General features: G+C 47.1%; 1 protein-coding gene across 10 annotated transcripts in view; it reads right to left on the bottom strand.

Annotated features, from left to right (window-relative positions):
* The window catches only part of magi1b (membrane associated guanylate kinase, WW and PDZ domain containing 1b), a 369,840-nt gene that overhangs the window by 108,388 nt on the left and 247,303 nt on the right, over positions 1-14,149 (bottom strand). For all 10 annotated transcript variants that reach the window (XM_078414550.1, XM_078414547.1, XM_078414545.1 and 7 more), the window contains exon 3: positions 6,129-6,248. In XM_078414550.1, coding sequence (XP_078270676.1) covers positions 6,129-6,248 — 120 coding nt within the window. The remainder of the gene's footprint in view (positions 1-6,128; positions 6,249-14,149) is intronic.

The raw sequence follows: 14,149 nt of genomic DNA, 5'->3' as shown, positions 1-14,149 counted from the left end.
GGTGGCACATTGGTAGAGTTGTTGCCTTACAGCACCAAGGAGCTGGGTTCGATCCTGACTACAGGTGCTGTCTGTGCAGAGTTTGTATGTTCTCCCCGTGACCGCGTGAGTTTTCTCTGGGAGCTCCAGTTTCCTCCCACATTTCAAAGACGTGCAGGTTGGCAGGTTAATTGGCCTCTGTAAATTGTAAAACGTCCCTGGTGTGCAGGGTAGTGCTAGTGTACGGGGCGATCGCTGGCCGGCGAGGACTCGGTGGGCAGAAGGGCCTGTTTCCGCCTTGTATCTCTGAACTAAACTAAACTAGGAGAGTGAGTTTTTACAGCTTACAAACGAGATGCCAATTATAATTGCTATTGCACATTTAGCAACAAATTTATTCAACCACCAACTCCAGATGCTGTGTCCTGCGGAGCTGGCGGTCTCCGGTTAGAGACCGAGTTCGGGAGCTCCAAGCCGCAGGGGCTTCGACCGCCCCGACGGGGTCTGACCACCGGCTGTGGGAGCTTCGATCGCCCCGACTGCGGATGGTTCCACTAGCCCGACCGCGAGAGAATACAAAAGAAGCAGATTGGACTTTATTGCCTTACATCACAGTGAGGAACGTGGATGTGGTGGATGCTTATGTTAACTTTTATGTAGTTTTGGGTGCTGTTGCTTTTTTTTTTAGTGTGGCTGTGTGGTAATTTGAATTTCACTGTACCTTAATTGGTGCACGTGACAATTTTTTTCCATTGGAACCTAATCAGATGTACAGCACTTTGGTCAACGTGGGTTGTTTTCAAATGTGCTATACAAATAAAATTGACTTGACTTGACAATAAACTGACCTTGAAACCTTGACATTTAACTTTTAAATGTGTTCCGTCATGTCTGTCCAACGCTGATTCAAATACAGATTTGAAAGCTTGGAGATTAGTTTCATTCAGAGATACAGCGTGGAAACAGGCCATTCAGCAGCCCATGCCGACCGTCGATCACGCATTCACATCAGTGCAACGTTATCCCACCTACTCATCCTGTTCACTAGTGGCAACTCACAGAAGCCAATAAACCCTCAAGCCTGCACGTCTTTGGGATGTGTGAGGAAACTGGGGCGCCCGGAGGAAACCCACGCGGTCACGGGGAGAAGGTGCAAACTCCATACAGGCAGCCCCCTTAGTTAGGATCGACCCGGGGTCCTTGGCGCGTTAAGGCAGCAACTCTACCGCTGCGACACTGTGCCACGTGACGACTACTGTGCTTTATAAAATTCATCAGGATCTCAGCCAATATGGAGGTGACTTTGCCCTTCATTCTTGGCCAGTCAAACCATGTTGTAGATGAATGGAAATGCAGATGGGGACCATTGCTACTACATGCGGCCAACTTGTTTATGTTTATGTTTGTAGATGCAGCGTGGAAACAGGCCCTTCGGCCCACCCAGTCCGCACCGACCGGCGATCCCTGCACATTAACACTCTCCTGCTCACACTAGGGACAATTTTACATTTATACCAAGCCCATTAACCTACAAACCTGCACGTTTTTGGAGCGTGGGAGGAAACGGAAGATCTCGGAGAAATCGCACGCAGATCACGGGGGGGAACGTACAGGCAGCACCTGTAGTCGGGATCGAACCCGGGTCGCTGGCGTTGTATAGGCAGTAGCTCTGCCGTTGCGACACCATGCCACCCTGTGCAGCCAGCTTACAACACCGGCATTGAAGCTACAAATCACCCACACTTGGTTGCTTGGTTCAAACCCATTCACTCTCACTCTCGCTCCCTCTCCAGAGGTCCCAGTGATTGTGCGCTTAGCTATTGGAGTCTGCTCTTGATGTTCTTGGATCCAGCACCTAATTAAAGGAAGCGTTATGACAAACTGAAGCATGGCAGAACTGCAATTTTCCAACGTTAGTGCCAATGGAGTGATTTCATCTCAGACTTGGTCTTCTGCCGTTAGAGTAAGAAATGGAGTGGGCCAGATTACGGAAATTGCAGAAACCAGATGGCGAAGCTATTTAACATTAGACTAAGCAAGCTGAATATTTCCCTGTGCTGTCGGCTGGAGCGATATTAAATTCAGCGTTGTAAATGCTGTGTTAAATTACCACAACTGTTACAGCTACTTTGTACTCTTGGTCTAATATTTGCCTTACTGCGTAGTAATAGCTCAACCTGAAACGTCACCTCTTCTCTCCAGAGATGCTGCCTGACCCGCTGAGTTACTCCAGCATTTTGTGTCTATCTTCGGTTTAAACCAGCACCTGCAGTTGCTTCCTGGACAGCGATGTTCTGGGACCGATCTGGGTTGGGGGCCTTCTTCAGACTCGGTCAAAACCTACACCTTTACAGTGTGGGAGGAAACCGAAGATCTCGGGAAAAATCCACGCGGTCACGGGGAGAACTCCGTACAGACAGCACCCGTAGTTGGGATGGAACCCGGGTCTCTGGCGCTGTAAGGCAGCAACTCTACCGTTGCGCCACCGTGCCTGCCTGGATCAGTAGGCAGGTATGTGCAGTGAATTCAGACTGCAATAGATCAAAGTTTCCCTCTATGTTTAATTTGGAGATACAGCATGGTAAAAAAAAGCCCTCTGGCCCACTGAATCTACACCGACCATCGATCACCTGTTCACACTCGTTCTATGTTATTCCACTTCCTCATCCCCACCTGACACGCTTGGGGCTATTGCAATTCCTTTTACAGTCAGAGAGTGGTGAAGGTGTGGAATTCTCTGCCTCAGAAGGCAGTGGAGGCCAGTTCGTTGGATGCTTTCAAGAGAGAGCTGGATGGAGCTCTTAAGGATAGCGGAGTGAGGGGGTATGGGGAGAAGGCAGGAATGGGGTACTGATTGAGAGTGATCAGCCATGATCACATTGAATGGCGGTGCTGGCTCGAAGGGCTGAATGGCCTCCTCCTGCACCTATTGTGTATTGTCTATTGTCTATAGCTTAGTTTAGTTTAGTTTAGAGATACAGGCTCCTTGACCCACCGAGTTCGCACCGACCAGCGATCCCCGCACACTAACACTATCCTACACACACTAGGGACAATTTACAATTTGACTGAAGCCAATTAACCTACAAACCTTTACTTCTTTGGAGTGTGGGAGGAAACCGGAGCACCCGGGGAAAACCCACGCAGGTCACGGGCAGAACGTACAAACTCCGTACAGACAGCGTAGGAGCGCAGGAGGATGAGGATGATCTTATAGAGGTGTACAAAATGATGAGAGGATACAGATCGGGTAGACGCACAGAGTCCTTTCCCCAGATTAGGGGAATCGGGAAACAGAGGACACAAGTTTAAGTTGAGGGGGTGGGGAAAGATTTAATAAGAACCTGAGGGGAAAATTTGTTTTACACAAAGGGTGGTGGATACGAACTGCCGGTGGAGGTAGTTGAGGCAGGGACTATCGCAACGTTTAAGAAACATTTAGACAGATACATGGATAAGACAGGTTTAGAGGGATATGGGCCAAACGCAGGCAGGTGGGACTACTGTAGATGGGGCATGTTGGTCGGCGTGGGCAAGTTGGGCCGAAGGGCCGGTTTCCACACTGTATGTCTCTAGGAAACAGTGAGCAAGGTAGCCATGGAGGACATCCTTTATTTACTGCCCATATAAATAAGGCATCTAAATAATATTAATGGTAATGAGCCGTGAGGTTGGAATGAATCAGTCCATGAACATTTTTAGAAAGAGTAAACATCACATTAGTAAAGACTGCTGCACGTTATTTAGTGCACTGACTAGCCTCAAACATCCCACAGTGCCAGGATGCGTCTTACATATAAATCCATTCCTTAAATTACACGAGCTACTCATTTGGAAATTCATATATTCAAATGTGATGTGGCTGTGTTCTGCTAAATGGCCAACCCGTCACTCATGGATTACGGCATCATGTAACTACTGATGGAAACCCGCGTCTGTTAGGTCTAAAAGCAATGCGCTGGCTCATGAGCAGCAGGGAGGCACGGTGGCGCAGCGGTAGAGTTGCTGCCTTACAGTGCTTACAACGCTGGAGACCCGGGTTCGATCCTGACTACGGGTGCTGTCTGTATGGAGTTTGCACGTTCTCCCCGTGGGTTTCCCCGAGATCTTCGGTTTCCTCCCACGCTCCAAAGCCATTCAGGTTTGTAGGTTAATTGGCTTGGTGTAAGTGTAAATTGTCCCTCGTGTGTGTAGGGTTGTGTTAGTGTGCGGGGATCACAATAGACAATAGGTGCAGGAGGAGGCCATTCCGCCCCTCGAGCCAGCATGGCTGATCATTCTCAATCAGTACCCTGTTCCTGCCTTCTCCCCATACCCCCTGACTCCGCTATCCTTAAAGCTCTATCTAGCTCTCTTGAAAGCATTCAGAGAACTGGCCTCCACTGCCTTCTGAGGCAGAGAATTCCACAGATTCACAACTCTCTGACTGAAAAGGTTTTTCCTCAACTCCATTCTAAATGGCCTATCCCTTATTCTAAGACTGTGGCCCCTGGTTCTGGACTCCCCCAACATTGGGAACATGTTTCCTGCCTCTAACGTGTCCAAACCCTTAATAACCGTATATGTTTCAATAAGATCCCCTCTCATCCTTCTAAATTCCAGTGTATATAAGCCTAGTCGCTCCAGTCTTTCAACATACGACTATAATGGAGAGAAGGCAGGTACAGGCTACTGAGCTGAATGATCAGCCATGATCATATTGAATGGCGGTGCAGGCTCGAAGGGCCGAATGGCCTGCTCCTGCACCTATTTTCTATGTTTCTATGTTTCTATGACAGTCCCGCCATTCCGGGAATTAACCTAGTAAACCTACGCTGCATGCCCTCAATAGCAAGAATATCCTTCCTCAAATTTGGTCGGCGTGGACTCGGTGGGCGGAAGGGCCTGTTTCTGCGCTGTATTACTAAATCTATAAAATAAAGATGCTGCCTGACCCGCTGAGGTACTCCGGCATTTTGTGTCTTTCACCAGGACACCAGGAAAAATACCAGAGTATAATGTTGAAATCCTGATAGATTTATAATTGGAATTAAAAGAGTGGATTGTAGAGGATGATAGCAGTTCCTCCTGGGACCAGCACGGTGAGAGCCACCATGTTCTGGCGCTGTCTGGTTAAGATGTGTACTTGTGAGTTGCCCTCCAGATGCAGTTTGTTATCAGGCAACTGAACCATCCCATCACCAACTAGAGAGTGGTCCTGACCTACCATCCACCTCATTGGAAACCCTCAGACTATCTCTTCTCGAACTTTACTGGACTTTAGACAATGGACAATAGGCAATAGGTGTAGGAGGAGGCCATTCGGCCCTTTGAGCCAGCACCGCCATTCAATGTGATCATGGCTGATCATTCTCAATCAGTACCCCGTTCCTGCCTTCTCCCCATACCCCCTGACTCCGCTATCCTTTACCTTGCACAAGTCGTTATTCCCTTTACTCTGTATCTGTACGCTGTGGGCGGCTCGATTGTAGCCTTTTCGACGACTGGATAGCACGCAACAGCTTTTCACTGTACCTCAGCGGGACAGGCAGCATCTCGGGAGAGAAGGAATGGCCGACGTTTCGGGTCGAGACCCTTCTGCAGACTGAAGAAGGGTCTCGCCCCGAAAACGTCACACGTTCCTTCTCTCCAGTGATGCCGCCTGTCCCGCTGAGTTACTCCAGCTTTTCGCGTCTATCTTCGGTTTAAACCAGCGTCTGCAGTTCCTTCTTACACATTTCACTGCACCTCGGGTGCGCGTGACAATAATACATCAAACTAAATATATGTACTTTATATATGAACTTTAGATAGTTTCTCTGTCCCTCCCTTCCCCTCCTCCTTCCCAAATCTCCCTCTATCTTCCTGTCTCCACCTATATCCTTCCTTTGTCCCGTCCTCCTGACATCAGTCTGAAGAAGGGTCTCGACACGAAACGTCACCCATTCCTTCTCTCCCGAGATGCTGCCTGACCTGCTGAGTTACTCCAGCATTTTGTGAATAACTATATGTAAATCGTTTTCTATTTCACACTGATAATGAACCGAACTAAAAGCCGGAAGAGTGGGGTGATGGTTTCAGAGTGAGCATCGAAGTTGTAGATAAGGCTCAACGTGCAGTTAGTGTTAAGCTGTGCGTGTGTGGAAGATATTTAATTGCAAACCATTTACCTTCATACGTCCCAACTTCCAGAAGAGCGCCCCCTTCCTCGAGGTCAAAGAACTCCTTCACAGTGAGGAAGTTGTAGTCAACGCCAGGAATCTCACCATCGCGAGGAGATCTCGTTGTGCCTTGAAGGGAAAGAACACAGGAATATGACTTTCGGCAGAAACTTGGTCATGTCATTTTTTTTTTTGCAGAGCGCTTTGAAGAAACTGGGTTTACTTTTGTCATTTCTTTGCCAGTTTGACATAGGATTTCACAGCAGAATAGCTAGGAGGATTCGCGGTCAATCTCCACGGTGGAACAGCGGTAGAGTTGCTGCCTCACCACCGCCGGACACCCGGGTTCGATCCTGACCGTGGGTGCTTGTCTGCATGTAGTTTCTCCCCGTGACCATGTGCGTGGGTTTTCTCCGAGATCTTCGGTTTCCTCCCACACTCCCGTGGCGTGCAGGTTTGTAGGTTAATTAGATTTAGATTTTTTTTTTAGAGATACAGCGCGGAAACAGGCCCTTCGGCCCACCGGGTCCGCGCCGCCCAGCGATCCCCGCACATTAACACTATCCTACACACACTAGGAACATTTTTTTTACATTTGCCCAGCCAATTAACCTACATACCTGTACGTCTTTGGCTTGGTGTAAATGTAAATTGTCCCTAGTGTGTGTAGGATAGTGTTGTTGTGCAGGGATTGCTGGTCGACGCGGACTCAGTGGGCCAGAGGGCCTGTTTCTGCATTGTATCTCCACACTAAATTAAACTAAACATGTTTAAGAAAGTGACAACTCAGGTAAACTATATCAAGTACTCCATCCATCATAGTTGGGGACTTTGGTGAACCCCTTCCAATGTTAGACCAAAGTAACTGCAGATGCCGGAATCTTGAGCAAATTGCACAAAGTGCTGGAGTAACTCAATAGACAATAGGTGCAGGAGGAGGCCATTCGGCCCTTCAAGCCAGCACCGCCATTCAATGTGATGATGGCTGATCATTCTCAATCAGTACCCCGTTCCTGCCTTCTCCCCATACCCCCTGACTCCGCTATCCTTAAGAGCTCTATCTAGCTCTCTCTTGAACTCAGCGGGTCAGGCGGCATATCTGGAGGAAATGGATAGGCAACGTTTTGGAATGGGGCTTTTCTGAAGAAGGGTCCCAACCTGAAAATTCTAAAGCAATGTCCCGACCTGAAACGTCATCTCCAGAGATGCTGCCTGACCTGCTGAGTTACTCCTGCACTGTGCGTCCTTTTATTGTAAGCCAGCATCCGCAGGGTGTCACGGTGGCGCGGCGGTAGAGTTGCTGCCTCACAGCGCCAGAGACCCGGGTTTGATCCTGCCCGCGGGTGCTGCCTGTACGGAGTTTGTACATTCTCCCTGTGACTGCGTGGATTTTCTCCAGGTGCTCCGGTTTTCCCCCACTTTAGTACGGGTGTCAGAGGTGATGGGGAGGAGGCAGGAGAATGGGGTTAGGAGGGAGAGATAGATCAGCCATGATTGAATGGCAGAGTAGACTTGATGGGCCGGATGGCCTAATTCTACTCCTATCGCTTCTGACCTTGACTCCAAAGACGTACAGGTTTGGAGGTTAATTGGCTTTGGTGAAAAAAAAGTAAATTGCCTCTAGTGTGTAGGGTACTATTAGTGTCTGGCGGGGACTTGGTGGGCCAAAGGGCCTGTTTCCATGCTGTATCTCTGAAGTTTGAAGTTCCTTGTACCCACTGAAACATTGCTTATCCATTTCCCTCCACAGGTGCTGCCTGACCTACTGAGTGATTCCAGCACTGAGTGTTTTCCTCAAGATTCCAGCATCTGCAGTCTCTTGTGTTTTCTAAACTGGCCCTGATTCCTTCTTATATATCACCTCATTAAACTAACCCACAGCAACACTTATCCAAGACTTCTTTTTAATGCTTTCCACATTAACGACAGCTAAGCTGCAATCACTGCTAATTACTCTCAGATACTCATTGAAGGTATTTATTTCACAAAGTGCTGGAGTAACTCAGCAGGTCAGGCAGCATCTCAGGAGAGAAGGAATGGGTGACGTTTCGGGTCGAGACCCTTCTTCACGCTCAGATACTCATTAGTAATTTACACCTCCCTGATTCACAGAATGCTTTTTTGCTCACTAGTCGAGAAGATCTTGATGCAAGAACCATCCGTGGAGTTTTCTGTTCCGATTCTACAGTCTGGTTCATTTTAGAAGGGGTTTTTTAAGCCATCACTTTTACCCTCAATTCAGTTCAGTTTATTGTCACGTGTACAGTGAAAAGCTTTTGTTGCCTGCTGTCCAGTCAGCAGAAAGACAACACATTACAATCGATCCATTTGCCGTGTGTAGATACATGAAAAGGGAATAACGCTCAGTGCAAAGTAAAGCCAGTAAAGTCCGATCAAGAACAGTCCGAGGTATGACAAAATGCTGGAGTAACTCAGCATGTCAGGCAGCATCTAGGAGAGAGGGAATGGGTGACGTTTCGGGTCGAGACCCTTCTGATTTACTCCAGCATTTTGGGATACCTTCGACTTGTACCAGCATCTGCAGTTATTTTCCTACACAAGAATAGTCCGAGGGTCACCAAAGAGGTAGATAGTAGTTCACGACTGTTCTCTGGTTGTGGGAGGATGGATGCCTGATAACAGCTGGAAAAACCTGTTGATCTCAGATTAGTTTAGCTAAGGGATACAGCGTGGAAACGGTCCACCGAGTCCGCACCGGCCCCTCGGCCCACCGAGTCCGCACCGACCAGCGATCCCCGCACATTAACACTATCCTACACACACTCGGGACAACTTACACTTACACCAAGCCAATTTACCGGCATACCTGCACGTCTTTGGAGTGTGGGAGGAAACCGAAGATCTCGGAGAAAACCCACGCAGGTCAAGGGGAGAGCGTACAAACTCCGTACAGACGGCGCCCGGGTCTCCGGTGATGCAAGCGCTGTAAAGCAGCAACTCCATCGCTGCGCCACCGTGCCGCCCATTACTGGATGGCACGCAACAAAAGCTTTTCACTGTACCTCGGTACCCGTGACAGTAAAGTAAACTGAAACTGAGCGTATCTCAGTAAGATACAATCACAAACGACTTTATCGCGGGGCACAGTCGTATGGTCTCGGAGCAGTAGAGAATTTGATGGAGTATTCTGAAACCGTGTGATGAATAATCCCAAGCTCCCAAAAATCCCCACTCGATAAATCACCAGATCTGTAACCCGAGCAGACTACTGGATTTCAACGGAAACTCCCCCCCACAGCAATCCCAATTGCAATGTGACCCCCCATAACAGGGCAGCTTCTGCATGTTGGCCTTTTATTCAAAAGTTCAACTTTTCAGCTTAACACAGATATTATATAACTGTATGTTTGTGTTGTGATTTGTGAGCGGAGCACCAAGGCACATTCCTTGTGTATACACATACTTGGCCAATAAAACTTATTCATTCATTCATTCATACAGACAATTATATAATGAGCCGGGTAGGAAGATAACTGCAGATGCTGGTACAAATCGAAGGTATCACAAAATGCTGGAGTAACTCAGCAGGTCAGGCAGCATCTAGGAGAGAGGGAATGGGTGACGTTTCGGGTCAAGACCCTTCTTCAGAGTGATGTCAGGGGGGGCGGGACAAAGGAAGGATATAGGTGGAGACAGGAAGATAGAGGGAGATCTGGGAAGGAGGAGGGGAAGGGAGGGACAGAGGAACTATCTAAAGTTGAAGAAGTCGATGTTCATACCGCTGGGCTGCAAGCTGCCCAGGCGAAATATGAGGTGCTGTTCCTCCAATTTCCGGTGGGCCTCTCTCCTAGATGCTGCCTGACCTGCTGAGTTACTCCAGCATTTTGAGATACATTATATAATGAGTTGACTAATACATATATCTGAAGGGTCTCGAACCGAAACGTCACCCATTCATTCTCTCCACAGATGCTGCCTGTCCCGCTGAGTTACTCCAGCATTTTGTGTCTACCTATATTTATTATTATAATTATTATAAAATAATTATTGTATCATTAATATAGATATTATATGTATTGCAAATTAATTATTGTGATATGTTACGGTATATGTTATAATATTATTATATAATGAACTGGTTAATAAATATAATATCTACATTAATTATTATGATTATTATATAATAATTACTATGTAATTAATATAGATATTATATGTATTAGGGAATAAATACTATCTGTTACTATATATGTTCTAATATTATTATATTATATAATGAACTGATGAATACATCTGTATTAATTTTATAATTATATAATTATTATATATTTAATATGGATATTATATAACATTATCAGCATTATTATATATTTAATATGGATATTATATAACATTGACAACACTGTTAATGTTATATAATATCCATATTAAATATATAATAATTATTTAATTATAAAATTAATACAGATTAGTTGGAATTGCACAGTGACACAGTGGTAGAGTTGCTGCCTTACAGCGCCAGAGACCCGGGTTCAATCCCAACTATGGATTCTGTCTGTGCAGAGTTTGCATGTTCTCCCTGTGACCGTGTGGGCTTTCTCTGGGAGCCCCGGTTTCCTCCCACGCTCCCAAGATTTAATCGGGACTGCATCCTAGCTTATGGAAGAACCGTTCAGTCTTCTGATAAACAGAAGGGCAGAAGTTGTTCCAGAGGGGAATATACGTGCAGAATATAGTTCACAAGGTCATAGGCAACAGGAGCAGAATTGGGCCACTTGGCCCATCAAGTCTACTCCGCCATTCAATCATGGCTGATCTATCTCTCCCTCCCAACCCCATTCTCCTGCTTCCCCACAACCCCTGACACCCGTACTAATCAAAAATCTCTGCCTTAAAAATATCCATTGACTTGGCCTCCACAGCCTTCTGTGGCAATGAATTCCACAGATTCACCACCCTCTGACTAAAAAAAATCCTCCTCATCTCCTTCCGAAAGGAACGTCCTTTTATTTCTGAGGCTACGACCTCTGGTCCTAGTCTCTCCCACTAGTGGAAACATCCTCTCCACATCCACTCTATCCAGGCCTTTCACTATTCGGCAGGTTTCGATGAGGTTCCCCCTCATCCTTCTAAACCCAACTCAACTGGTTGTCAGCCTTGTAGCGCACCAGTTCCCTTTGACCAAGTCCGTGGGGTGGAGGTGAATCGGACAGTACCCTCGGCTTATAGAAGGACCGTTCAGAAGCCTGACAGATGGCGTTTTATGTCGTTTTTATATACCCATCTGTGTATTCTGCAATGGCACTAATCCACATGCATGGATTTTCCCATTCTGTAACCTCAGGTGTCGAATGAGTTTTTTGGTATTGTTACAATCGCCCTGTAATTGGGGGTTCAGTGTTGAGGTGGATAGAGAATTGGTTGGCGGACAGGAAGCAAAGAGTAGGAATAAACGGGTCCTTTTCGGAATGGCAGGCATTGTCTAGTGGGGTACCGCAAGGCTCAGTGCTGGGACCCCAGTTATTTACAATATATATTAATGATTTGGACGAGGGAATTGAATGCAACATCTCTAAGTTTGCGGATGACACGAAGCTGGGTGGCAGTGTTAGCTGCGAGGAGGATGCTAGGAGGCTGCAGAGTGACTTGGATAGATTAGGAGAGTGGGCAAATGCATGGCAGATGCAATATAATGTGGATAAATGTGAGGTTATCCACTTTGGCGGCAAGAAAAGGAAAGCAGAGTATTACCTGAATGGTGGCCGATTGGGAGAAGGGGAGATGCAACGTGACCTGGGTGTCATGGTGCATCAGTCATTGAAAGCAAGCGTGCAGGTGCAGCAGGCAGTGAAGAAAGCGAATGGTATGTTAGCATTCATAGCAAGAGGATTTGAGTATAGGAGCAGGGAGGTTCTGCTGCAGTTGTACAGGGCCTTGGTGAGACCGCATCTGGAGTATTGTGTGCAGTTTTGGTCTCCTAATCTGAGGAAAGACATTCTAGCCTTAGAGGGAGTACAGAGAAGGTTCACCAGATTGATCCCTGGGATGGCAGGACTTTCATATGAAGAAAGACTGGATAGCCTAGGCTTATACTCGCTGGAATTTAGAAGACTGAGGGGGGATCTTATAGAAACATATAAAATTCTTAAAGGGTTGGAGAGGCTAGATGCGGGAAGATTGTTCCCGATGTTGGGGAAGTCCAGAACCAGGGGTCACAGCTTAAGGATAAGGGGGAAGTCTTTTAGGACCGAGATGAGAAAACATTTCTTCACACAGAGAGTGGTGAGTCTGTGGAATTCTCTGCCACAGAAGGTAGTTGAGGCCAGTTCATTGGCTATAATTAAGAGGGAGTTAGATGTGGCCCTTGTGGCTAAAGGGATCAGGGGGTATGGAGACAAGGCAGGTACGGAATACTGAGTTGGATGATCAGCCATGATTATATTGAATGGCTGTGCAGGCTCGAAGGGCCGAATGGCCTACTCCTGCACCTATTTTCTATGTTTCTATGTAATAGTGTGGATGACAGACAGAAACTATTCGGTGAGTTTCAATGAGGTCCCCCCTCATCCTTCTAAACTCCAGCGAGTACAGGCCCAGTGTCGGCAAACACTTGCACTGACCTGTATCCATAAATGAATTTCACTGTAGCTCGGTACATGTGGCAATAAAGTACCATTTAAACCCATAAGTTAGAGCTCTTAAGGATAGAGCTCTTAAGGGTAGCGGAGTCAGGGGGTATGAGGAGAAGGCAGGAACGGGGTACTGATTGAGAATGATCAGCCATGACCACATTGAATGGCGGTGCTGGCTCGAAGGGCCGAATGGCCTCCTCCTGCACCTATTGTCTATTGTCTATTGTTACAAGGTAAAGCTAAATCAATCAATAACTTGCAAGGATTTTCCTGAACAGTAAAATTCAAATATGAGAGACCACTTTTAATTCTTTTCTCGAACCTAACAATTAAAAACTGAATGTAAAACAGCCCATGTATCCACAGATTCCAATGGATGACAGACTGAAACTGTTTGGTAAGTTTCAATGAGGTCCCCCCCCTCATCCTTCTAAACTCCAGCGAGTGCAGGCCCAGAGGGTTTGGTGATTGTGTCACATTTGCATGCTGCTCGATATTATCCCACTTTCTCATCCACTCCCGACACATTAGGAGCAATTTACAAAGGCCAATTACACCAACAAACCTGCACGTTTTGGGGATGTGGGTGGTAACCGGAGCGCCTGGAGGAAACCCACGTGGTCACAGGGAGAACGCACACCTCCAGATTCAGGGACGGTTTCTTCCCAGCTGTTATCAGGCAACGGGCGGCACGGTGGCACAGCGGTAGAGTTGCTGCCCTACAGTGAATGCAGGACCGGAGACTCAGGTTCGATCCTGACTACGGGCGCCGTCTGTACGATCTCCCCGGGACCTGCGTGGGTTTTCTCCGAGATCTTCAGTTTCCTCCCACACTCCAAAGACGTACAGGTATGTAGGCTAATTGACTGGGTGAATGTAAAAATTGTCCCTAGTGTGTGTAGGATAGTGTTAATGTGCGGGGATCGCTGGGCGGCGCGGACCCGGTGGGCCGAAGGGCCTGTTTCCGCGCTGTATCTCTAAATCTAAAAATCTAAATCTAAACTGAACCATTCCACCACAACTAGAGAGTAGTCCTGAACTACTAGCTACCTCATTGGAGACCCTTGGACTATCTTTGATCGGACTTTACTGGCTTTATCTTGCACTAAACGTTATCCCCTCTATCATATATCCGTACAGTGGATGGCTCGACTGTAATCATGTACTGTCCTTCCGCTGACAGGTTAGCACGCAACAAAAGCTATTCACTGTACCTCGGTACACGTGACAATAAACAAAACTAAACGAAACAAAATAAGAACGTGCAAACTCCACACGGACAGCACCCGAGATCAGGATCGAACCCGGGTCTCCGGCGCTGAGAGTGAGGCAGCAACTCTACTGGCCACCTGGTATTGTTCAAGCAAATCAAGTCAGCCCTTGCATCACAATATTGTGTTTTGTTATGAATTATTCCATCGCTCCTCCACTTTAAAC

This window comes from Rhinoraja longicauda, chromosome 17 (genome assembly GCF_053455715.1).
Source record: "Rhinoraja longicauda isolate Sanriku21f chromosome 17, sRhiLon1.1, whole genome shotgun sequence".
NCBI classification, from domain to species: domain Eukaryota; kingdom Metazoa; phylum Chordata; class Chondrichthyes; order Rajiformes; family Arhynchobatidae; genus Rhinoraja; species Rhinoraja longicauda.
Note: the sequence above shows the minus strand (reverse complement) of the source record. Positions and strands in the feature narration are given on the sequence as shown.